This window comes from Podarcis vaucheri, assembly GCF_965113315.1.
Source record: "Podarcis vaucheri genome assembly, chromosome: 11".
Taxonomy (NCBI): Eukaryota; Metazoa; Chordata; class Lepidosauria; order Squamata; family Lacertidae; genus Podarcis; species Podarcis vaucheri.
The window spans coordinates 3,063,491-3,090,454 of NC_138749.1; the positions used below are offsets into that span (position 1 = coordinate 3,063,491).

Sequence of the window (26,964 nt, forward strand, 5' to 3'; positions counted from 1 at the left end):
ATTTCTTTTCTTTATACCTTAAGGAAGGGCATTCCACAGGGCGGGCGCCACTACCGAGGAGGCCCTCTGCCTGGCTCCCTATAACCTTACTTCTCGTAGGGAGGGAACCGCCAGAAGGCTCTCGGAGGTGGACTTCAGTGTCTGGGCAGAACGATGGGGGTGGAGACGCTCCTTCAGGTATATTGGGCCGAGGCCGTTTAGGACTTTAAAGGTCAACACCAACACTTTGAATTGTGCTTGGAAACGTCCTGGGAGCCAGTGTAGGTCTTTCAGGACTGGTGACTACAGTCATACCTCGGGTTGAAGTAGCTTCGGGATGAATATTTTCAGGTTGCACTCTGCTGCGACCCGGAAGTAACGGAGTGCATTACTTCAGGGTTCCCCCGCTCATGCATGCGCAGACGCTCAAAACGATGTCATGCGCATGTGCGGAAGCGGCTAAACATTACCCGTGCACGTGCAGATGCACAGTTCCATTTTACATTTGCTTCAGAATGCGAACGGGGCTCCGGAACGGATCCCTTTCGCATCCAGAGTTACCACTGTATTAAGATTCTTTTCTCCAAAATCCCACACACCATGTTCTTCTGGATCAAGCACAAATAAAGCCCCACACAGAGCAATCCCTGTGCTAGATGCACAAATTAAAAGGTGGTTAGGAAATCTGCAGAGCCAAAAGAGGAACGGAAAAGAGGCTAAGTTCATAACAAGAAGTTTGTCACATAGCTCCTTCATTAGCGACCTGTGCCAGACAACTGATTAATAGGTGGAGAGGCTGTGCCCAGACTCGCTTTTCCATTAAGGAGGTGTTGAAATAGCACTCAGCCAATCTACTGGAAAAGACCTTTCTTTACTTGTGATCTTACAGCTGGTAGCCAGTACTGAACTAGCAGGTCTGACTTAGGGCTTGTCCACACTTCCGCTTGGCTTGCGCCTAGAAAGCAGTAGTTTTGCCTCTGCCCCACTGCTTTCTCCCAGAAAACCCACTCTTTAGTGCTAAATTGGAGCAAACATCAATCTAGACCCAATTGACGTTTGCTCTGATTCAGCGGCAAAGATCAGGTTTTCCCAGGGGAAAGCACTGGGGAAAGTGAGAAAGTGAACAAGCTCTTAGTAGAAGGCCAGTTTCACACATACGATGCAAACAGGTTGCTATCTTTTAATTTTGTATGGACTGCATGCCTGGGAAGACAGGATGAGTGCCACATTTATTAAAGGGCTCCCTGGCTAGACACACATCATTTGCCAACTGGGTGATGAAAGAGCCTGAGGCTTCTTTATGTTGCAGGTGATGGAAGACAACCATCAAGACTGCGGAGTACAGAAAACAATATCCTAAATATAGATGCTGTATCCTGTGAAGTCAACCACCTTTGCAAAAGACTCTGAAATCTCTGCTTAGATTTTTAACCTGTGCTCTGTTGAAAGGCTGCTCTCTATCCAGACTGGGTGGCATATAAGATTTATCTGTTTTATTTCTATATATACATATGCCCAAATTAAAACCGAAAAAGTCCTCTTCCTTTGCACAGCGCTGTCAAGCGAACAAGAGGAGAGGAAAGAAATATTGGAAAGAGCAAAGCAGTCAGAAAAGAGATGACATTTCCTTGCTGCATATTAGGAACCACCCAACCCTTCCTTCCTTCCCCACAGAGGCTCTTTGGATCGTGGAATGAAATGAAATGAAATGAGAAAGCTGCGTGGCACACTGATTTTTGAGCATTTCTTCTTCATTATCACAACGATTCGTATAAGCAGCCGAGCAAGGTAGCCCAAATGCGTATTATTGGAGACGGAGGCTTGCTTAAGGGAGTTTTCAGGTGGGGTGAAATGTGAATTGGAGTCTCCTGACTCACATAACCCTACACACAAGTAACTGGCTGTAAAGTAACGTAGCATTATATATAATAAAACTGTAATCGTCATATCAAAAAACTGCAAAGCACAGATCCTGGTGCAATAACGTATCATATTACTATTAACCTTCTATACGTTTATATTGTCATAAAGTCCAAGGATAGTCAAGTCCAAAGCTTGTCAAGTCCAACGATTACAATGGACAGTTCCTGTTGGCGATGCCATTTCATACTGATATCTTCCTTCTGCATCATCCTATGTCTTAAAAGCGTAACAAACGAACTTGCCTTCTGCATAGCCCTATGTCTTGAGAGTGTAACAAACAGAACTAAAAGGTTTGAACCGCCGACCTTCTGATTGGCAAGTCCTAGGCTCTGTGGTTTAACCCACAGCACCACCCGCATCCCTTCAACAAACTGAACTACTTAGTAACAATAAAGCAGTTACGTGTGTGTTGTGGAATTCTGAACATGAGTTACGTAATGAGGCAATTGTGGTGTGTGTTCACATAACCCTACAGCAGAAAAGTTGTCGATACTCTGTCTTGCGATGGTGTCCTTGTACAAAGAACGCTTCAAGTATGACTGAGGCACCTCTTGTGCCAGGGTTGCAAAGTCACTTTTATTAATTATGGAAATTCCTTCCAATAGCACTTTAGAGACCAACTAAGTTTGTTATTGGTTTGAGCTTTCGTGTGCATGCTATTGGAAGGAATTTTTTTATTTTGTTTCGACTACAGCAGACCAACATGGCTACCTACCTGTTATTAGTTATGGGACATGGTTGGTGATCATTTCTAAAAGGTGGTAGGATCCTAACTCCAGGGTCCAGGAAGTCACATGCTTGGATTCCAAAGCACTGCCCTCAGTCCTAGATATATGCTTGTGGTCATGGCCGTAGCTGAGATTTGCTGCAATGCAGGAAACTCAACTAAAGCATCCAAGAAGGATGGCCATTTATTCAAATGTTCTGGAGAGGTTGCATCACTTTGCAGCCTTTGGCACCAAATGGGACATTAGAGAAGTGGTGAAATACAGAATGCGTAAGTTGAGGATTGGGACGCAGGTGGCGCTGTGGGTTAAACCATGGAGCCTAGGGCTTGCCAATCAGAAGTTCGGTGGTTCGAATCCCCGCAACGGGGTGAGCTCCCGTTGCTCGGTCCCTGCTCCTGCCAACCTAGCAGTTTGAAAGCACGTCAAAGTGCAAGTGGATAAATAGGTACCGCTCCAGCGGGAAGGTAAACACCGTTTCTGTGAGCTGCTCTGGTTCGCCAGAAGCGGCTTAGTCATGCTGGCCACATGACCTGGAAGCTGTACGCCGGTTCCCTCGGCCAATAAAGCGAGATGAGCACTGCAACCCCAGAGTCGGTCACGACTGGACCTAATGGTCAGGGGTCCCTTTACCTTTAGGTTGAGGATTAATGGCGGAGACTCTTAATGGGAACAGCCTTGATAAAAACTGACATGGGAAGCCAATTTGGGTTGCCATTTGTTATACAAGCAACTGATCAGTACTGTTTTGTTGTTACCCTGCAGAAAAGGGCAAACCTCCTTCTTCTGACTGACAGAAAGTGGTTCAAAAAAACCACTGGCAGCTTTCCAGAAGGTCGTTGCGGAGTTTACAGCCTTCTGAATCTCAAAAGGTTGCTCCGTTTAGCAAGGAGGAATTAAAGGCCCCAGGAGCATCCATCGAAGAAGCATTTGACCCACTCAAGGAAGGCACTTGGCAGGCTGGTATTTATCCTGAGGTCATTTGTCATGGCAAGAATAGCTCCATTACCACCGACGAAGGATCTATCAATCTCAAAATATCTCATTACTACTCAGTCTTCGTGGTCAATACATTAAACTGCCTTGCTTATTTGTATGCCTTTCTTTTCTTTTCCTTTTTGAAAAAGAAGCAGCTTAATTCAATCCTTTGCAACATGGCAGAGAAATTATATTTAGCCTTTGATACCTTTTCTGAGAAAAGGATGCGCTTGATGACTCGCATTTTCAAGCTCGCGCCATTAAGAGCCTACCAATATGTTCTGCAAATCCATGTAAGCGAACCACAGCAGCCCTCGTCTATCAAGAGAGACGCTCAGGAAAATCAAGAGTGCGAAGATAAGAATCACTTTGCTGGGTCTGCCAAATAAGGCAGCTTGGGGAGGAAAAAACCAGAGCAGGCAGCATTTGTGTCCAATCCATTTCTAGGAACCATCCTATTTTGGGGAGAGAAGTGATCAAAAGTCCAATCTGGTATCCTGTTCATTAAAAAACTCTCCCGAACATTGAGTGAGATTCTAAAGCAGTGATGGGGGAGCTTGTTTAATGCAATGGGCACATTCCTTTCTTGAAAATTTTCTGGGGGCCACATGGGAGTAGTGGGAGGTGCCAGAGTCCAAAATGGGCGGAGCAATGCATGCAACATTTTACCTTTGTGCAGTAGGTTAGCTTCTTCTGCACAGCCCCCATGCAGAGAAGCAAGAGGCACCGCCAGGGTTCGAACACATATTCCAGGCAGGCAAAAATGCTCATGGGAGGTTCAAAGGAGGGCTGGTGGAAAGAGGGAGCATGGCTAAGGTATGCTGCCTCTGAACATGGAGGCTACACTACGGCAGTCCTGCTCTCCCTTGAATCTATGTCATCCTCTTTCTGAAAAAGGCATCCAAACCAGTGGCTGCCTCTGCGTTCTTGTTCCTGCAAGTTCCATAGTTACACTCCCTGTGAAGAAGGGAAAGCGCTTTTGTGCAACTCCATGCCTTTGCTGAAATACCAATGGCAAATACACCCTTGTGCAAATTAATTGAAACAAAGCCTGTTTTCTATCTTATTCATAATCTTGTACTCAAAACAAACATGAAAAGTTGATTGATCGTTACGGTGTCGGAAGCCTGCAGCCAATAGAAGGAATGATGCGCTCGCCACAATATATTGAGGTTCTTCAAAAGATACTCCAGAGCTGGAAAAGAGGTATCCTGACAGTCCTGGGATATTGCAACAGGACCTAGCCCCCTGTCACACATTGAAAGTGGTGAAGAAATTTGTGACAGAGCAGCAAATACAGGTACTTGATTGGCCAGGGAATTCCCCGAACATAAATCCCATTGGGGATGCAGGTGCTGTGGGTTAAACCACAGAGCTTAGGGCTTGCTGATCAGAAGGTCGGCGGTTCGAATCCCCGCAACAGGGTGAGCTCCCGTTGCTCGGTCCCTGCTCCTGCCAACCTAGCAGTTCAAAAGCACGTCAAAGTGCAAGTAGATAAATAGGTACCACTCCGGCGGGAAGGTAAACACCGTTTCCGTGTGCTGCTCTGGCTCACCAGAAGCGGCTTAGTCCTGCTGGCCACATGACCTGGAAGCTGTACACTGGCTCCCTCGGCCAGTAAAGCGAGATGAGCGCCGCAACCCCAGAGTCGGCTACGACTGGACCTAATGGTCAGGGGTCCCCTTACCATTGAGAATTTGTGGGCTATATACAAAAGTTGCCTCCATGCTGTAGACTGTATGACTATGGAGAAGCTCATTCAGGCGCTGATTAAAGTTTGGTACAGGGATCCGAAAATCAACAGTGACTGTTTGAAACTAGCAGACTCCATGCCAAACTGTGTTCAAATGCTGCTTAAAAATAGCGGAGGTCATATCTGTTACTAATGTACATATATGTGAGATTTGTACATGTATATGTGAGTTTTGTACAATAAACGACATAGTTTGTTTCAATTTATTTGCACAAGGATGTAGATTACAAACCTACGCTGATAAATCACTCCTTAGCCCTCTGAAATAGCCAAGCAGCCCTGGGTCTTCACTCTGGCCAGCACCACTACAGAGGGCAACTGTTCATTCAACCTGTGGTTCTCAAAGAGCTCACCTCCCTTTCTTTACTTCCTTTTATTTTAGGTTATGGTTGCGGCAGAGAGGAGAACAGTTTTCTGCCACGGCAAAATAGGTGGCTGCTCCTGAATACCAAAGTCCACCCTCCCCTGGCAGTGCCTCGTGTAGCTTCATGTATCCCTATTAAAGCATATTCCTTTCCGGAACTGATGCCAGCAGCACTTCATTAGGGGACGGGATTGAATTATCCGCAGTAATTGAGCTGAGCCATTTGAACAGGAGGGACAAAAAGGTTATGAGCACTTCTCAGCTCCCCTGATGTGGGGTAGGAAAGACTTTATTAAAAATGAATCTTGGGCACTTGTTTAAGCATCACCAAAAAGGTCTATTCTGCTCCAGTGAGCTCAGCTACTGCTACAGCCTTTCCCAAACGCGCTGGTCCATGGAGAAAGGACCGTGTTTAAGAGTAACTCTGCCAAAGATCTGATCTCCATCTAAAGAGAGAGATCTTGCCGTCGCTCCTAAGGGAAAGCTGAGTTTCTCCCCCTGCCAATTATTTTTTTAAATGGTGAACATGACCATTGCATGGATACAGATTGTTTAAACCTCCAAAGAGAGGGGCAGTAAGCTGTTCTTTTCTCTGCCTTTGGATGTAGCCGATAAACAAATGTTTCCAGGTTGGGGGCATGGGAGAAAGCACCCTTCCATGGCCCTGGATTTTATCCAAGGAAGCAAGAGAAAATGCAGGACATTTCTTCACCGCTTCTTCTGCTTTATGCTGAATATTCTTTTGCTTTATGTTCAAAGGCAGGCCTTGCACGTCCTGATACCCCACTAAGTAAACGCCACAAGCTTGCTTTCTGCCGCTCCACTGGAACCAATGGATTCAAATTGCAAGAAAGGAGGTTCCGACTAAACTTTAGGAAGAACTAGCAACATCAACCCTGCCGTGTGGCAATCCCTTGCAGATGACCACGGTGCCAGGAGACAGACAGTCAGGTTGTGCATCCACAGCAGTGACCAGAGGAGGAGTGGCCGCTGGGAGGAGCAAAGAGAGAAGAAATGCCCTGGTGTATCTGCAGCAACACAGCTGGATGCCTTCCCCTGCCCCAGCTGAAACAAAACATGTGTCTCCCTGCAGCAAGAACTGCAACTGTCCAACAGCTCCAAAGCTGCACTTGTCCATTATCTCCCAAGGCAGACGGCTGCCAGAGTTTGGATGGCCATCTGTCAGGGAAGCTTTAGCTGTGAATCCTTCATTGCAGGGCATTGGACTAGAGGACCCTTCGGGTCCCTTCCAATTGTACCGTTTTATGATTCATTGCTCTCGCTTGGTTTTTCTGTGCATTGCACCAGCATCAACACCCACCACTTGCTGCCCCTGTTTCCTGTCCACCTGCGGTCCCTGTGTCCACATCTGCCAGTGGTACTTTGTGTTTAGACCCAGGGGGGAATGGCCAGCTAACAAAACAAAGATGGCAGAGGCACCATCAACAGGTGGTCAACGGCTTCCTGCCATGATACGGCTGGTCTAGTTCCTGTGGGATGTCCAGATAGGCACAGAATATCCATCTTTTCCTTAAGGTGCATCAGCATCACTTCTGAATGGTTGTCAGGTGTGCGTGCAGGAGCCAGGCCCTGTGACCAATAGGACTCTGCAGGACTGGGGTCTTCCTAAGTTTGTTCTGGAAAGGCAAGGTGTGGCCTCACAGGTGAGGTCGATTGGTAACTCACAGCACCTGGTGGCAAGAACCAGGAAGGGATATAAGGTCGGCATTTCCCTTCGGCTCTTTGCTACAGCAACACACATCTTGCCTTGCTTCTTCATCCTCAGACCCCTGCCTTCGTGCCTCCTTGCTTCCTGACCCTCAGACCCTTGGCTTCTTCACTCCCAGCTCTCTGACCCTCGGACTCCTGGCTTCCTGACTCCTGGCCTCTGGACTCCCATTCCTGCTCCCACCCCTCCATCTCGCCCCCAGTCCCGACGTCCCCAGCCGGGACTTTGATCGCCCGTGAACCAGACCGTGACAGTGATCCAGCAACCAAGCTCTTCTTATGAAAGACAGACAAGTCCCTTCCTGTGTCATCTATGGCAGTGATCCTGCGCACACTTATGCCTGAGTCAACACACTTGGGATCAGGCTGCAGGCCTTCATTCTGCTCACCAGGGATCAACAACTTGGGCCTTCCCTGCTGAGTCCAAGGTTGCCTCCCCACCCAGCCCTGAAATTAGGTTTGAAAGCAGCGTTCTATTGACACCCACAACTGTTTCTCCAGTTTACAACACTTCTGGACCCCCGTTCCTGCTCCCACTCTGCCATCTTGCCCCTGGTCCTGACATCCCCTGCTGGGACTTCAATTGCCTGTGAACCAGAATGTGACAATGGCTGGTTATATGCATGTCAGAAACCAAACTGGCATTACCCCACCAGAGCTTACGGTCAAGCTCACCTGAGACACCAGCAGGACCCATCAATCCATGCAAGAGATGATAGATAGGCAGGCAGGCAGACAGACAGACAATCAGCTTACCTTCCCGTCAGTGGTAACCGCAGCAAAGACGGTGGAGGAATATGGAGCCCAAGCAACATCTCCAACAGCAGAATTGAGGTCGTAGATGAACATGGGAGTCCTGCAAGCAAAAGACCCTGGATGTCAGCAGATGCCACCTTCTGAGTCAGGGCTGGGCATAATCCATTCTGGGCAGAAGCAAGCCAAGAATAGGCCCAGGCAGAGAGGCAGGCAACCGCATGAGGAATTTGAGCCAGGCCACTGGTTTAAAAGAAAGGGTTACAGATGGCACAGAGAAAGTGGGCATGAATATTCCAAAAAGGGCAGGTTCTGTTCAGTTCCATAGAAAGCAAAGGAAAGTTCCCTGGAGGCAGAAAAGTTTAACCAGTCTGCCCAGAAGGTCTTTTTTCTGCTCCCCTTTTAGGGCCGTTGAAGCCAGTGGGCAGCTGAATAAGTCCTCTCTGCTGTGACCCACTGCAGGGCGAGGATGAAGGTTGGCACCCACATGTGGGCCCAGGAAGGGCATCTTTTGGCCAGAGTCTGCCAGGGGAATTTTGCTCCCCCAAGTGGCTGAACTGTGTGACCTCAAAGCTGCGCCCCGACAAGGCAGCCCCCCTGCTGTGCACAACTGAGTGTGATCCAGCTGTTTGCTCCAGCCACAATCATCCAGAAGGGGTTTTGGGGGGCACCTTTTAGATTAGGGACTGTTTCTCTGGCCTGCCAACCCATCTTGCCCATCTGCTCAGGCTACTTCTTGTGCCAGCCTTGCTGTCTCTAGTGACACATCACCTTTGCAGAAGGAAAGCTGTGGTCATCCCATAGCCGTGGAGAACAGCCACAGAGAACTCCTGCCCATGTGGGCATAATTTATTTTCTTTATTTCATAAACTTTATATACTGCATGATTACACACACACACACACACAGACACAGAGTGGACACTCGGGTTGAGAACGTGACCCATGCGGGAAGCACGTTCGCAACCTGCAGCACCGCGTCTGCACATGCGCGGGTTGCGATTCGGCACATGCGCAAAGCACAATTTAGTGCTTCTGTGCATGTGCAAGTGCTGAAACCCGGAAGTAACTTGTTCCAGTACTTCCAGGTTCGGCACGGTGCGCAACCCAAAATCGCAGAACCCGAAGTGTCTGTAACCTGAGGTATGACTGTACACACACACACACACACACACACACACACCATCCACTATTCCCCCCCACCCCGCCAAAGCAGTTTGCTAAATTATAAATAAGAAGCATTAAGAACAACAATTTAAGACGCTGAAAAAATAGCCACAGGCTAAAGACAGATTAAAACCTGCATCAACTCTCTGAGCAGGCATGTCAAAACACACACAAAAAATTAGTTTTTTAGCATGTGCCAGAAAGAGTACAGTGAAGGTGGCTGTTTGAGATCAATAGTCAGGGAGTTCCAAAGGTTATCAGCATAAATCACAACTGCCCTCCATTCCCCAGTGCACAGGGATGACGGTAGGGCAATCCACAGGCTGTGGCTGGACATACTTTATGTTGTGGTCCCAGATCTTCACTGTCCAGTCTGAGCTGCAGGAAATGAAAACCTTGCTGTGGAATGGGTTCCAGCTCACGGCATCAACGGCCATATGGTGGGCATGAAAGATGTCCAGGAATTGCGTCGAGTAAGACTTTGAACACTGCAAAATACAAGGAGTCGGTGACATTCTGCTGCTCAGCTCTCTGCATTATTTCCTCCCCCCCCCCCCTGGAGACGAGTTTTCACTTAACACCTGATACCTGCTTTGTCTCTCTTCGGCACACAGCACGGAGCCCTGATCATCACAGTAATTTCCTCACTCTGCTCTGCAATCCTGAATCCGGCCAGTGAAATTGGGCTTAATGAAAGTATTTTTAGAGCCGGGCTGTTTATTAAGCGTCCATTTCCAGCCCCATGAAAAATTCCTACTCGCTCCTCGGGAGACGCTGCCGCAAGCTAATGTATAGTAATGCAAAGAACCCGGAGTTCAGATTTGGACGTCAGATTCGGGTGACTGCAACTTCTGCTTCTCATTTAACAGACATGTAGCATAAACAGCATGCTAGATGCTGCACAAGCGACAGAACTAAGGCCATCATGGACTAGAAAACGCAGACAAGGGAGATGTTGGGGGAAAGGCTAATGGCTGTGCCATGAGTAACTGGGCAGGAGAATTGTCACACCGCATTTTCCAGAGGCCTTCTGATCATTGGTATTTTCAGAATTTGTTACATTAAAGAGCTTGTAAAATGCCCCCTGAAGTCTGGAAGTACTGAAAGGTACCATTCCCAAGAGATATTTCTGCACGTTGCAAAATCATTCCAAGGGAACAGCACTTTTGGTCCAATTCAGGTCCTATGAAGTTTCCCTAATTTGGGTCCTATGCAGAGGGATCCCTTGGGGCAGCGGGGGTAGGGGGGTGTCAAGAAGTCATGGTTCATTCTAGCCAGTCATGCAATTGATGGCTATCTGTTATGTACTGAGTTGAATAGGATCCAAAAGGCAGCAGTCTGATTGGTCCTAGAACAATAGGATTCAGAATGCAGCTGTGTGATTGGTCCTAGAACAATAGGATTCAGAATGCAGCTGTGTGATTGGTCCTAGAACAATAGGATCCAGAATGCAGCAGTCTGATTGGTCCTAGAACAATAGGATCCAGAATGCAGCAGTCTGATTGGTCCACAGGAGCCACCCAGTCCAGCTCCAGGTGGAAGTGAATCCACAACCTGATTGGCCTACAGGTGAATCCCGGAATTAGCCAATCACGTGGGGCCCATTGTGTAAATAATGTATATAAAGCAGACATTCTGGGGGAACTTCCATTCCTCCTCACCACTATGAGCTGAATAAAGAGCATGAAATCCACTCTCGACTCCGAGTATATTTCACTATCCATTGAGGGAACAGAAACAAGCTCAGTGAGGATCCTGCTCAGAATACTGAATTTTATGGCCTAACTTGGGGGCTGCTAATTTGGTCTTGATCCAGAGCCATCAGGGCTGGGAGCCGCCTACTAGAACAAGCCAAGTTCCCCAGAAAGAGAAAGTTTGGAATCATAGAAGAGTAGGGCTGGAAGAGACCCTGAGCCTGAAATGCAGCTTCTTTCAACTATTGCCAATACATTGCTTTGCGCAGACTAACAAGGAAACTGTTTTGGATTTGATTTTAGAATAAGGAAAACCAGTTGCACGTATATTTACAGTGGTGCCTCGCAAGACGAAAAGAATCTGTTCTGTGATTCTCTTCGTCTAGCGGTTTTTTTGTCTTGCGAAGCAAGCCCATTGACGTATTAGAGGATTAGCGCTATTAGCGGCTTTTAGCGGCTTATCTGCTGATCGGATCAGCTGATAAGCGGCTTAGAAAAAGGGGGAGAGAAGGGAAAAAAACCAGCAGGAACTCGCAAGACATTGTCGTCTTGCGAAGCAAGCCCATAGGAAATTCGTTTTGCGAAGCACCTCCAAAATGGAAAACTCTTTCGTCTAGCGAGTTTTCCGTCTTGCGAAGCATTCATCTTGCGGGGCACCACTGTACTAAATACTAAACCAGTTCATGGAGGAGGGGGCTATCAGTGGCTACTAGCCGTAATGGGTATGTTCTGCCTCCACAGGCAGCAGAGCTTCTGAATACCAGCCTTCATGTTCTTACTACTTGCAGCTGTATTTTAATAATAGTAATAATAATAACAACAACAACAACAATTATTAATAATTAATAATAAAAATAATTTATTTATACCCCGCCCTCCCCGGCCAGAGCCGGGCTCAGGGCAGCTAACACCAATAAAATCACAGTAAAAACATGGGGGAGACCCAATTTTAAAGACAGGTTAAAATGCAATTTAAAATGCAGCCTCATTTTAAAAGTAGCTGACAGATCAAGACCCTAAGTGGAGGGAAGCATAAAGGTCAGACTGAGTCCAAATCAAAGGACAGGCGGAACAGCTCTGTCTTGCAGGCCCTGTGGAAAGACGTCAAGTCCCGCAGGGCCCTAGTCTCTTGTGACAGAGTGTTGCACCAAGTCGGGGCCAGTACTGAAAAGGCCCTGGCCCTAGTTAGCACAAATGTGCTAAAAACACACAGAGAGCATTACTGTATTTCAACAGAGAGCATTGTTCTTCCTAGTTCGTACTATAGGCCGCCCCACCTCTAAGTCTCACATGAACAAGTAAACCCTGCAAGATCAAAAAATAAACCCATTTTACAGAGGCTGAGATGGAGTCAGTTGGCCACAGCTGGTGAGCGACTTTAAAGCTTATGTCACAGTTGAACGAGATTAAATTCCAGCATTCAAACTTGGCAAGACCAAATGCAAATCTCTGCTGCACCTTTTCCGAAGGTCACTATCTTTGGTAATCCTCACAGAACTCTAGCCCATGGCTGCCATTAATTTGATTTAAACTGATTTTATAATGAATTGATTTTAGAATGCTGTATTACTTTACTGTTGTTAGCCGCTCTGAGCCCAGCTTCGGCTGGGGAGGGCGGGATATAAATAAAATTGTTGTTGTTGTTGTTGTTGTTATCTCCAGTTGACCAGTTCTGCCTGAAAGCAAAGTTATTAATTTCTGACTCGTGGGGTATCCCAGGGCCTTCCAGATAACCTGATCTTCCCTGTTAAATTGCATTGGTTCAGGCGACAGAGTTGCCTCTTTGGGTGAGTTGGACGTTCCAGCATCCCTGAAATTTTTATAAATGTTTAAGGTGCAGGAATCTTTCCGAGAGGCTGAGTTGCTGGTCCTGCACATAATTATATTGCTGAAAGCGCACCTGCAGAGCAGCAACCCTCCATCATTGCTAATGATTCCTGAAACCAAAGATCAGTATGTTTCCTCACCAACGCCTTCCTTCCGGCAATCAGGCCACGGGCAATTTAACAGAAGAAGGAAGACACTGCCTTGCCTGAATGTTTGGCTCTTATGCAGAAGAGGTTTTACAGGGCTGGAGGGCCAGGAAATATTAACATTCAGATGGCTGTTGATGATGGTGTTATCTTGGCAAGAAGGCTCCCCTTAGCCCAAACCACATATGGCAAGAAACCTATGAGGTCCAGGCTCAGAGAATGACCCAAGCAAAATTATACGGCCAACTCATTAAGGGCAGAAGTGCACCTGCTTCCATGGGCGTAGCCAGAATTTTTATTGGGAGGAGCAGGACTTTGGGGGGGGGGCAGAACCGATGTGATTGGTCAGTTAGTTACCATATTTTTTGCTCCATAAGACACACTTTTCTCTTCCTAAAAAGTAAGGGGAAATGTCTGTGCGTCTTATGGAGCGAATGTGTGGTCCCTGGAGCCAAATTGCCCAGGGGCAAAAAGGAGATCGTGCTTTTTTTTTGGAAAGAGGGAAGGGGGTGTTGAAACAAAGCCACTGGTCGTTTGCTGATTGGGGAGAGAGATAAGGGACGCTAGAGACAAAGGAGGCTGCCTGGGAGGGGGGATAGGTAGCCGTGTTGGTCTGCCATAGTCAAAATAAAAAAAATCCTTCCAGTAGCACCTTAAAGACCAACTAAGTTAGTTCTTGGTATGAGCTTTTGTGTGCATGCACACTTCTTCAGATACACTGAAACAGAAGTTGCCAGATCCTTCTATATAGTGAGAAGGTGGGGAGGGGTATTACTCAGAAGGGTGGTGGGAATGGGAGATAGGCAGATAGCTGAGAGAGCCTCTTGACGACTCTTAACGACTGTAATAGGTCTTACAGGAAAAGGCAAGGGGTGGGAAGGTGAGAAATGGTTTAGTTATGTATAGTGAGATAAGAATCCAATGTCTTTGTTCAGCCCAGGTCTTTTCATGGTTTTAAGTTTGGTAATGAGTTGTAATTCAGCAGCTTCTCTTTCCAGTCTATTTCTGAAATTCCTTTGTAGTAAAACAGCTACTTTGAGATCTTGTATAGAATGTCCTGGGAGATTGAAGTGTTCTCCTACTGGTTTCTCTGTTCTGTGATTCTTGATGTCAGATTTATGTCCGTTTATTCTTTGGCGTAAGGTTTGGCCTGTTTGTCCAATATAGAGAGCTGAAGGACACTGTTGGCATTTGATGGCATACACAATGTTAGACGATGAGCAATTAAATAGTCCCGAGATGGTATGTGTGATGTTGTTGGGGCCAGTAATGGTGTTGTCCGGGTGTATGTGGGTGTATGCCATTGTATATAGCCAGGCACTACGTTACAGCCGCATCTGTTCCAATTCTACAGACAGAGACTCTCACCTAAAGGATCTACAGCAAACCTTCTCAGAACTAAAATACCCAGCAGATGAAGTTAGACAACAGATCAACAGAGCCAGACTGATACCCAGAGAGAACTTGCTGCAAGACAGACCCAAAAAAGAAAATAACAGAACACCTCTAGTCATCACATACAGCTCCCAAGTTAAAACAGTACAACGCATCATCAGAGATCTACAACCTCTCCTGGACAATGACAGTTCTCTTTCTCAAGCTCTGGGAGGAAGACCTTTCATTGCCTACAGACAACCACCCAATCTTAAACAACTCCTAACCCACAATAATACTACAACCAGACTTAACACAGACACTGGCACCAGAGCCTGCAATAAACCCAGATGCCAACTTTGCTGCCACATAGTTGGTCTTTAAGGTGCTACTGGAAGGAATTTTTTTATTTTGGGAGGGGGGAGGTAAAGACAGCAAACTTGCAAAGGGGAAAATAGGAAGACTAAAGCAATAAGGAGAGAAATTAGAAGAAAAGGAGGAGCAAAAAACTGCTCTAGCTAAGGAAAAGACCACTAAGGAAAAGACCCCCATCGTTCTGCCCAGACACTGAGATCCAGCGCCGAGAGGCCTTCTGGTGGTTCCCTCATTGCAAGAAGCCAAGTTACAGGGAACCAGGCAGAGGGCCTTCTCGGTGGTGGCACCCTCCCTGTGGAATACCCTCTCACCAGATGTCAAAGAGAAAAACAACTACCAGACTTTTAGAAGACATCTGAAGGCAGCCCTGTTTAGGGAAACTTTTAATGTTTAACAGACTATTGTATTTTAATATTTTGTTGGAAGCCGCCCAGAGTGGCTGGGGAAACCCAGCCAGATGGGCGGGGTATAAATAATAAATTATTATTGTTGTTGTTGTTGTTGTTGTTGTTGTTGTTACTACTACTACTACTATTACTATTCAGCTGTCTCCCGTTAAGGCCTCAAGGCCGGTGTCACAAGGTAATTGGGTGGAAGAGTTGAACACCTATGGTCTTAAGTCCCCATAAAACCTAGACCGGTGGAAGCTCTCAGCACCCAGCCAGCCAGCCAGCCAAGGTCAGTGTTTATTTGGACTTTTGGCAGCAGCCTTTAAGTTTAAGCCTTTATGTTCATTAGCTGGATAAGTTACTGTTTGTTGTTTTCTTACCTTCTGGGCTATTTTAATCTGTGAGTTTAAATTGGGAGTTTCTCTCTCTCATCTTAGTAAAATCTGTGCATGACTTCATGAAATTGGGTCTGGTCTGAGTGCCTGAACCCTTTAATTTTGACCACGTTTTTCAGAGCAAGGGTCACCCACCACAAGGCAGATGTCCCAGCATTGGTAGCCTCACAGCTTGATTACTGCAATGCACTCTACGTGGGGCTACCCTTGGGGTTGGTTGGAGGCTACAGCTGATGCAGAACAAGACAGCTAGATTGCTTATGGGGCAGCGGTGGTGGCAAACAACCAGTAGCATATGGACCCTCTGCTTGCCGCGCTTTCACTGGCTGCCAATCTCCTGCTGGGCCAAGTTCAAAATGTATTAACATCAAAAGGCCTATATAGCTCAGGACCGGGTTACTTGGTTAGATTGGTCTCAACCAGGGCCAGGGCCTTTTCAGTACTGGCCCCGACATGGTGGAACGCTCTGTCACAAGAGACTAGGGCCCTGTGGGACTTGACATCTTTCCGCAGGGCCTGCAAGACGGAGCTGTTCTGACTGGCCCTTTGTTTGGACTCAGTCTGACACTTTTGTTTCCCTCCCCCCTTATGGTTTTGATTTATCAGCTACTTTTAAAATGAGGCTGCATTTAAAATTGCATTTTAACCTGTATTTTAAATTGGTTTTTTTCCTATTATGTTTTTACTGTAATTTTACTGGTGTTAGTCGCCCTGAGCTCGGCTCTGGCCGGGGAGGGCGGGGTAATAATAATAATAACAACAACAACAACAACAACAACAACAATAATAATAATAATTCTTATTATTCCTTATACACCCAAAGATCCTTGCGGCTAGAGGTAATGTCCCTCCTGCAAATATCTCGGAAGCCTGCTCTGCAGAAGCTTGGAACAAGGCTTTAGGTGTGGCTGCCCCACTTTTAGGGAACAGCATTCCTGTGGAGTTATGGCAGGAAACTGGGTTTCTGGAAACAGTGGGATACACTTTTGTTCCCAGCTGGATAAACTTGTCCTTTCTGTGAGTGACTATTTTATATTGTTTTAGTTTCGTTTTCGTCCTCCCGGTTGGGGAGTCTTCAACTGTTTTTCGCTGTTTCTACTGCCCATCACCTTGGGATGATTGCATAGAAGGCAATTAATAGATTAAGAAGGAGAAGGAGAGTTTCCACAAAGTTGATGCCCTTAGTTTCTTCTTCTCAAATCCCTGCTCCCAGCTCCCGTCAAGAGAGGGGTTTTTTTGCCAGGCAGATTCATAAACAGGGCATGCACGCAGAGTACGTGGCAGCCGTTTAGGGCAGCACGTCTGCATTAATGCAGAAACAAATTATCTGCAGAAAAGGGCAGCAGATAGGGCTGGGTTTGTAATTAAGATAATCACTTCTTGGCTTCCGAAATGCTATTAACAGAGCTACTCTCTGAAATTTGCCATAATTGTTCTGCAGCCAAAAATTAGAGCATTATTGGGCTGTCGGAAGGCGTTAAAGGCAACGGCATTCTCTTCCAATAACCATTTAACAAACGAGCTCTACGGGCAGGATGGCTGGGCTTGCCACTCCTCATTCTTGCGCAGTCTTAAAAAGCTGGATTATTATTTTTTGCATGGCAGGGAGTTTGGCAAGGCCAATTTCATTTCCTTCACTGGGGCAGTCCTTCCTGCCCCCAAATGTCACTCACAGTCTGGTTCTCCTGGAGGGGGGGGGAATCCTCCTCAAACTCAGTCAGTGCAATCTGTTCACTTGCTTTACTTAAACATCCCATCTTGAGAGGATTCTGGCAAACGTCATGCAGGCATCGCCGCATGCAGACACAGAAGCCTTTCAGAGCATATTTTGGGACTGGAAATGCCAGACATCATTCTGCAGAAACAGGCAGAGCAACAGCTTGCAGAGGGAAGGGCCTTACTTTGTAAATTTTGCCTTCTTCTGTACCCACAATGAACAAATAATCAATCTTCTTGTGAAAGTCAAACGAAGTCCCGCAGCCTGTTTGGAAGGAGAGAGAAATAACAGAAATAAAAGTTTGTCATGGAACTCTGTTAGGGCTCCATTTTCCCTGGGAGGATCTAGCTATTCAACCTGTTGTTTAACAAGAGCAATAGCTCCAGATTCACCAGCCGTTTAACTGGGGCAGGGAACAATCACAGCTCCCTTTGGCTGATCAGGAGTTATATGGGAATTCCGAAAAAATGAAACAAAGGGGCTGCAGTTTTCGGCCCAGGAAGAAAACATGGCCATTTTTATCTAGCTGTGCTGAAAAGAAAGGCTTTGCCAAAGCAGAAGAGAGCTGTTGGATCCTGAGGTGTGCACCCATTCTGCATGGGAAACAGCTGCGTTTCTGCTAGCTCCCCACTCCCTCTAAGACAACACGGCTGGTTTTGCAAAGACGTCGGTAAGCCTTTAATAATCTATTTCTTCCAGAGGAAACTGCTCTCGGAAATATCCTGAAAGTCTGAGTGGCCAAAGGGAAGCGAGCGAAACATAACTCTGTGGAACCAGGTTTCTTTTTGGAAGGGCTAAGGAGTAAGGGACGCGGGTGGCACTGTGGGTTAAACCGCAGAGCCTAGGGCTTGCCGATCAGAAGGTTGGCGGTTCGAATCCCCACGCCGGGGTGAGCTCCCGTTGCTCGGTCCCTGCTCCTGCCAACCTAGCAGTTCGAAAGCACGTCAAAGTGCAAGTAGATAAATAGGTACCACTCCAGCGGGAAGGTAAACGGCATTTCCGTGCGCTGCTCTGGTTCGCCAGAAGCGGCTTAGTCATGCTGGCCACATGACCTGGAAGCTGTACGCCGGCTCCCTTGACCAATAAAGCAAGATGAGTGCTGCAACCCCAGAGTCGGCCACGACTGGACCTAATAGTCAGGGGGGTCCCTTTAAGAGGGCTTATTGGAAGGAAGCTGCCTGTAATCACACGAACGGTGGAAGCCCATGGAGACTGGCTCCCGAGGGCGGCTGAGCCACTGCCCCATCAACCTCAGCCTGCCCTGGTCCAGCCCCCACCGGCTTTCTTTCATACAACGGGTCCCTGGGGATGGGGGACCCTGCCAGTTAGCTTCCTCAGTCTCAGTGTCGCCCCTTGTAGTTGCAGTCGGAGATTCTGGCCACTCCATGTCCTGCTGGTCTCTCTGACCGGCCCCAAGAGGCATCAACAGAAGCCACTGCTGGCGGAAACTCAACGTGGGGCAGCTTCTTCTCTGCAGGCCGACAGTCCTTCTGATCAAATGGTGGCCTTGCCTTCTCATGGGATTACTGTGGAGTTGGGAGGGACCCCAAGGGTCATCCAGTCCAACCCCCTGCGATGCAGGAATATGCCGCTGTCCCATATAGGGATCCAACCTGCAACCTAGGCGTTATCAGCACCATGCTCTAACCCAGGGGTCAGCAAACTTTTTCAGCTGTGGGCTGGTCCACCGTCCCTCAGACCATGTGGTGGGGCGGACCAAACAGTCATACCTTGGGTTACAGACACTTCAGGTTGCATTTTTTTCGGGTTACAGACCTCCAAAACCCGGAAGTACCGGAACGGGTTACTTCTGGGTCTCGGCAGTCACGCATGCGCAGAAGCGCTAAATCACACTTTGCACATGCACAGAAGCACCCAATTGCAGCCTGCGCATGCGCAGACACGCTGCTGTGGGTTGCGAACGCTGCGGGTTGCGAACGTGCATCCCACACGGATCGTGTTCGCAACCCAAGCATCCACTGTATTTTGAAAGAAAAAAATGAACGAATTCCTATGCCCCACAAATAATTCAGAGATGCATTTTAAAATAAAAGCACACATTCTACTCATGTAAATACACCAGGCAGGCCCCACAAATAACCCAGAGAGGCATTTTATATAAAAGGACACGTTCTACTCATGTAAAAACACACTGATTCCTGGACCGTCCGCGGGCCAGATTGAGAAGGCAATTGGGCCGCATCCGGCCCCCGGGCCTTAGGTTGCCCAGCCCTGCTCTAACCAACTGAGCTATCCAGGGTACAAGATGGCTATCACATCCCCTCTTCATCTTCTCCCGGATAAGCACACTTGGCTCCCTCAACCGTTCCTCATAAGGCTCGGTTTCCAGACCCTCTCCTGAGGACACCCCACTCGGATTACTTCGCTGTAGTTTTCTGGGTGTGGTTACTTGGGAGCAAGTCCCACCGAGCTCTGTGGCACTGGCTCCCAAGTAAGTTTGCCCGGGACTCCAGCCCTCGGTGCCAGCATCTAAAGGGGTCTTGGGGGGGGCGCAGGGAGGAGAGATTTCAGCCCGTACCAAAAGTCTGCAGCTGCAGGCCCTCTGGCCCTTCCACCGTGCTCCCTTCCACGAGAAGCTTGATGACGTCTGTATGAACCAGCTCGTTCTGTTGGGGAAAGGAGAAAGAGATCAGAACAATTGCCGGCACTGGCGTCACAACAATGAGGCGCCGCTTTGAAACAGAACACTTTGTCAAGGGGGTTTGAAAGAAAAGAAAACAGAGAGAGAGAGGAATCAAAACCGCTGAATGTTTCATGGCGGCGGCTGCCAGTTTGCGGGAGCAGGATCTTAATGAGAAGTTTGCGAGTCTAGCATGTGCCCTTGCATCCTATTATAAGCACATCTGGGCTGTTCTCTGAGATCAATCTGAGGGCAGTTCCACGCCCATCAGAAAAGCTTTTCCTCTGGCGCAAAAACATGATGGGGGTGGGTGCTCCAGATGTGTCCAGCAGGGACACTCAGACAAGACAAAGAAAAGAAAAGATGAGAGCTCTTTCCATTTGCCTTCAGGAACACAGGGTCGCAGGATCATAGAACTGGAGAGTTGGGAGGGACCTCTGGGGGTCATCTAGTCCAACCCGCTGCAATGCAAAAATCTCAGCTGACAGAGGCTTGGATTCCAACTAGCTCTCCACAAATAGAAGAACTCCTTCCATTCATGGGGGGAACTGGGATACGGCAGAGGATTCCCCTTGAGGACAGGGGTGGGGCAGCACGTTAGTTGTTATTTTTTGCTGGTGTTCTCTTCTTTGTGCAGCTCCCTGTACCACCTCCTCGTTCTGCTCCAGGGGCCCCAATCCTCTGGAGAAGATATTTTCGGAGTCCAGGGGCCCCAGGGGGGAGGAGAGAAGAGTGAGAATGCTGCCAGGAACCTTCCGAAGGCAGGAGCACCCAGCTAGCAAAACTCTGCTCAAAGGGCACTTCCACCAGTGAAACCTAGAATACAGTGGTAACCCAGGTTAAGTACTTAATTCGTTCTGAAGGTCCGTTCTTAAGCTGAAGCACCACTTAAGCTAATGGGGCCTCCTGCTGCCACCGCGCCGCTGGAGCACGATTTCTGTTCTCATCCTGAAGCAAAGTTCTTAACCCGAGGTACTATTTCTGGGTTAGCAGAGTCTGTGAAGCAGTGGCGTAGCGTGGGTTGTCAGCACCCGAGACAAGGCAAGTAATTTGCACCCCCTAACCCGGGGCAAGGCAAGTAATTTGCGCCCCCTAACCCCTAACCTGCCGCCGCTGCCAGCTTCTTCTTGCTGCTGCCTGGTCTGGTCTGGTGTGGTTCTCTCCCTTGCTCAGCGCTGCGCTGGGCGGCCGCTGCACTGTCCCTCCCCCAGATAGTCCCTCGCTCTCTCTCCGCACCGCACGCCTGGCACCCACCCCCTCCACAGTGGGCGACGACCCAGCGGCTCGGATCGGATTCGCACAGCCAGCACTGCAGTGAGAGTGAGTGAGTGAGCCAGGTAGGGGCAGAGAGCTGCGAGTGCGAGCGGCCCCCCCCCAGATGTTGCGCCCGGTGCGGCCGGCCCCCCTGCACCCCCCACGCTATGCCACTGACCTGAAGCGTATGTAACCTGAGGTACCACTGTATAAGAAGATCATTCTAGATAAGGGCAATGGCCCATTCAGCCCAGCATCCCATTCTCACAGTGGCCAATGAGATGGTTGGACAGTGTTCTCGAAGCTACCAGCATGAGTTTGACCAAACTGTGGGAGGCAGTGGAAGACAGGAGGGCCTGGCGTGCTCTGGTCCCAGGGGGTCACGAAAAGTTGGACATGACTAAACGACTAAACAACAAGGCAAACTAAAGGCCCAATCGTCTTCTCAATCTGGCCCATGGACGGTCCGGGAATCAGCGTGTTTTTAAATGAGTAGAATGTGTGCTTTTATTTAAAATGCACCTCTGGGTTATTTGTGGGGCATAGGAATTCGTTTCTCCCCCCCCCCCCAAAAAAAAATATATAGTCCGGTCCCCCACAAGGTCTGGGGGACAGTGAACCAGCCCCCTCCTGAAAAAGTTTGCTGACCCCTGCTTTTATGTGTCTTCCCACATTCAGCCTTGCTGGGTGTCCACCTTAGTTAGGGTACCAGCCACAATTTGGAAGTCACAGCCCTTTTCAGCCAGCAAAGGTTTCGCTGTTAATAGAAGTAATACACAAAACAGACATCAACGTTTAAGGGCTAGATGTCACTTCTTCCTAGAGAGGTGTGCTACAATTGGAAAAATCAATGCCTGCACAGCCCTTTCAGCACCAGAATTGCTGCTTTAGACTATTGTGCTTTGAACGTTCTTCCTTTCTTAAAAAAATAATAATAATGGAGTGAATGGGGGAAAGTAGCTTAACATCCTTGGTCTGTACCCCACGAGAAACTCTCAACAAAGCACTGCCAAAGAGCTGAGATGTCTCACCTCAGGAATAAAGCCAAAAAAAAGCGCCTGCATCTCTATTTTTGGAATCTGTTTCAAAAACCTGAATGCCTTTGCACAATGGAGACGTGGAAAGAAGATGAGGCGTTTCACTGAAACCAGAGACCACAGTGTTAGTCAAGGAGTGCAGCAGGAGAGTCAAGTGAAAGGTTTGCCACCCAGATTTATTAAGGTGGTAAAAGACGCCTGCTTCTTGGGAGAAAAGCAATGACAAACCTAGACAGCATCTTAAAAAGCAGAGACATCACCTTGCCGACAAAGGTCCGTATAGTTAAAGCTATGGTTTTCCCAGTAGTGATGTATGGAAGTGAGAGGTGGACCATAAAGAAGGCTGATCGCCAAAGAATTGATGCTTTTGAATTATAGTGCTGGAGGAGACTCTTGAGAGTCCCATGGACTGCAAGAAGATCAAACCCATCCATTGTGAAGGAAATCAGCCCTGAGTGCTCACTGGAAGGACAGATCATGAAGCTGAGGCTCCAATATTTTGGCCACCTCATGAGAAGAGAAGACTCCCTGGAAAAGACCCTGATGTTGGGAAATATGGAGGGCACAAGGAGAAGGGGACGACAGAGGACGAGATGGTTGGACAGTGTTCTCGAAGAGACCAGCATGAGTCTGACCAAACTGCGGGAGGCAGTGGAAGATAGGAGGGTCTGGCGTGCTCTGGTCCAGGGGGTCACGAAGAGGCGGACACGACTAAACAACAACAACATGTGGCCTTTTGCAAAGAGAGCAATTGGAGGTAGTAGTGACTCTGAATACCAGTTGTTGGAAGCCACTGGAGGGGAGAGTGTACTTGTGGTTGGGTCCTGCTTCTCCTCTTTGGGCCAACTGCTTGGCCACCATGAGAACAGAATACTGGACTCCTCTTTTGTTCTGATGAGCACAGCTAACAGTGCAACTGACTCCCTAAGGTTTGGGGGCAGCCACATAAACCACCTGAACAGTCCTGCTGAGAAACATTTGGACTTATGAAGCAGATCTGGAAAGGGGGTTGTACCCATAGCCAGATCTGGGGTCACCAGCTGCTCCTACTAAGGGTCACAAGGGAGTAGACTCAAGGTTCAATGAACGAGCAAGGAACTGGATGCCAGTTTGCTTCCAGGCCCATTTCAAGGGCCTCGCAGCAGAGTTTGAAGCCCAGAACCACTTAGCCCCAAATATCTGAAAGGCCACTTATTGTCCTACAGCACCTCTCAGGTATTAAGCTCAGCAGGGTGATAGGCAATCTTGTTAGGTCTGCCGTCCTCAGAATTGTTGGGAATGGGAGACCAGGCGAGGGGAGTCTCTGTGGCAGCCCCAAAACTGTGAAACTTCCTACCCACAGAGTTGCATCTGACATCTTCACTGTATAGCTTTCATCACAACAAACAAATAAACAAATCTATCTTTATACCCATCTGGCAGGGTTTCCCCATCCACTCTGGGCAGCTCCCAGCAGAGTAGTAAAAACACGATAAAACATCAAGCATTAAAAACTTCCCTAAAGAAGGCTGCCTTCAGATGTCTTCTAAAACTCAGGTGGTTTTTTTTTCCTTGACATGCTGAAGATGAACCTCTTTGCACACAAACCTGGCCTTTTCAGTTACAATATTTTGTATTTATACTGGTCTGTACTGGCTGGAATGGATTGACTTGCTTTTCTAATTGTAACTCTTTTAATTTCTTTGTATAACAGAATACAATACTATTGTAACCATCCCGGGACCCGATGCTTAAAGGCAAGGAAGGAAGGAAGGAAGGAAGGAAGGAAGGAAGGAAGGAAGGAAGGAAGGGCAATAATAATACTTGTGGCCCAACCAAGAATATGGAAGCCAAGTGGGGCTTGAGCTACACATGGCTATTCAGCAGCAGCTGAGAGTGGAAGAATTAAAGAGCTCTTAGCAGTGCATAATCCAACAGGCCAGGATCTCACGACAGCTACCGGATAAATCCTGAAAGGGGGCAGGGACTGGTTCAGTGCCTTAATGTTCTCAATTTTGTCAACTCCTCTTGTTGTTTTTAAATAGGCATGTGCAATTAGGAATAGTGAGGCCTAATGCGGGAAAGACGAAGTCCCTTCTTTCATAACAGCAGCATCCCCAAACACCACACATAGCAGGATATTAAACAGGGGCAGGAATGATAGGCTGACACCAAGCTTACCTTAACCAGAGTCCAGGACACAATGCGCCCATCGGAAGAGACGGAGAAGAAGTTCAAGTTGTTGTCCATGTCATCTTTCTGCCACTTGACCTGGGAAAGAGAAACACAAAGATTTCCCAGCAAATGAAAGGTTTTATTTGGAATTTACCGAAAGATGCTAAACTCTGTTCTCTCTCCATTCATCCAGTTAATCCACAGTCCAATTGCCGCCACCCCCCAGAGAAGCCCTAACATTTCACCTTGGATGGTCTTTCTGCTTAGACAGACTTATTCTGCTGCTAGGTAGGTTGGGTGCAGGATGAGTCCAGCACTCCATTTAGAAGGAATTTGTGCAAGGGAAAAACTTGGTGGATCATGCCACCAAGAGCCACCACAGAGATTGGGTTTCTAACACCAGTTTGCAAACTACCTTGCAGGGAAATGGATTATGTTTTCTCCGTTTAAGCAAACTTTATACATTAGATCAAGGCAATAGTCTAAGGTTGCAACCATATACTCATTTACCTGGCAGCAAGTCCTCCAAAATGCTCATTTTCTCCCACCTTACGTCTAAAGTGGGGCAGACAAGAAGTTACTGCCTCATTTTTCATAACTCTTTGGCTGCTTCTGCAAGGAGAATGGAAATCCACTCTGTATTTTAGCCACCCATGTAGAAAACCAGAGAGATTTGCCTTTCGGATTTTGACAGTTCAGAAGAGGGCAGTTAGAGGAGGATAAACACTTGGAGGTCTGTAAGACAAATCTCAGCTTGAATCAAATGCCTCATAATTGATCCAATTTCCAGATGTGGAAATTCAATCAGGCAGCAGAATAAAAGATGGCCCGGCTTGCAAACTGTCTGCCTGGAGCTCCCGATGCATCTATCAGCCAGACCAGTCATTTCCCAATAACATTCTGCGCTGCGTGAAGGTGGCATTTGTCTCTGTCGAAGCCGTTCCGTAGATATAGATCCCTGTTAGCATCGCCTAATGTAAATGAGCCTCATCAGCCAAGAGCCTAGTGCATATTTCTTGTGTCGCAATCTATTCATACCATATCAGCTCTCCCCCCCCAAAAAAATAAAACCGCAGGCTGAATGGCGGATTTCTGAGCACCAGGCTCCTCTCTGCACTGATTCTGCTCTTAAAGCAGTGGTTGCCATGCCAAGGACCCATGACCCCAAGGCAACAAAATAACCAGACAGGACAAAGAGTATATCTTGGGTGAAATAGGCCACAACTTTTGTTGTTGTTGTTTAGTCGTGTCCGACTCTTTGTGACCCCCTGGACCAGAGCACGCCAGGCCCTCCTATCTTCCACTGCCTCCCGCAGTTTGGTCAAATTCATGCTGGTAGCTTCGAGAACACTGTCCAACCATCTCGTCCTCTGTCATCCCCTTCTCCTTGTGCCCTCCATCTTTCCCAACATCAGGGTCTTTTCCAGGGAGTATTCTCTTCTCATGAGGTGGCCAAAGTCTTGGAGCCTCAGCTTCAGGATCTGTCCTTCCAGTGAGCACTCAGGGCTGATTACCTTCAGAATGGAGAGGTTGGATCTTCTTGCAGTCCATGGGACTCTCAAGAGTCTCCTCCAGCATCAGAATTCAAAATGCTTTTCCTTAGGGTGTCCCTATTTTCATCAGAAAAATGTTGGCGGGTATGGAATAGGATGTCCCTCTTTTCACCAGAGAAATGTGAGAGGGTATGCACTTGGCCATGAAACTCGCTGGCTGACCTTGAGCCTGTGGCTCACTCTCAGCCAAACCTGCTTCATAAGGCTGTTGTGGCGAATGTGCTCCAATCCACCATCAGCCTGGATGAACAGCTACATCAGGAGTAAGCGACAGACGCTCATTATGGGCATAGCCTATGATTACCAGATGTCCCCGGATTCACAAATCTGTCCCTGGACAAAATCTGTCCCTGGACAGATCCCTGCATTGCAGGCCTTGGACTAGATGAATCTGGATAGGGAGATCTAGGGATTGCCATGTGGCCAGTGGCCAACCATCTTTCCCCGCTCAAGGACGGGGGAAAAAAGACCAGTACGTAAATCCTCTTTTCAGGGAGTGGCATGCATTGGCATGCAATACTGCACAACATTGGCCCATTTAGAGGAGCTATGATATGCGGGGTCTTCTACTTCCCATTGAAATGCACATGGGCACTCAATCCCATCATGCTATGCCATTTCGCTACAAAGACTTGGTATTATCACCCTCTTTATCTTCTGATAAGTGGCAGAACTCAAACATTTGCATTTAAAAGGAAGCCCTGATAGCTTTTTTAATAATAATAAAAAAATAACACTGGAGAGATCTCGGGTTTTCTTTTTAATATAAACCAAAGCTATTTATCGGTATCATTCCATCAAGCCTTATTCACAGCCCCAAGTCCTATTTATTTCTCAAAAGGAATCCATTGAAGTCTAATCTGTTGCCGTGAATGAAACAGTCACAGTATGGTTACACTTGAGAGAAGGCAAGCCAGGGTAGGAAAAGCGAGATTTGGAAGAGGAAGGAGAGTTCGTTTTGGAAAAAGAAGCTGGGAACAAGCTTCTTGGTGGCTCTGGCACATTTTGTGATGCAGGTCCAAACTTTGGGATGGGGTGG

At 47.7% G+C, this 26,964-nt stretch overlaps 1 protein-coding gene across 1 annotated transcript in view; it reads right to left on the minus strand.

Annotated features, from left to right (window-relative positions):
* The window catches only part of DNAI1 (dynein axonemal intermediate chain 1), a 172,511-nt gene that overhangs the window by 53,898 nt on the left and 91,649 nt on the right, over window positions 1-26,964 (minus strand). The window contains exons 13-17 of the mRNA XM_082191317.1: window positions 24,379-24,468; window positions 19,826-19,913; window positions 17,471-17,550; window positions 9,709-9,857; window positions 8,207-8,306 (exon numbers count right to left, since the gene is read on the minus strand). Coding sequence (XP_082047443.1) covers window positions 8,207-8,306; window positions 9,709-9,857; window positions 17,471-17,550; window positions 19,826-19,913; window positions 24,379-24,468 — 507 coding nt within the window. The remainder of the gene's footprint in view (window positions 1-8,206; window positions 8,307-9,708; window positions 9,858-17,470; window positions 17,551-19,825; window positions 19,914-24,378; window positions 24,469-26,964) is intronic.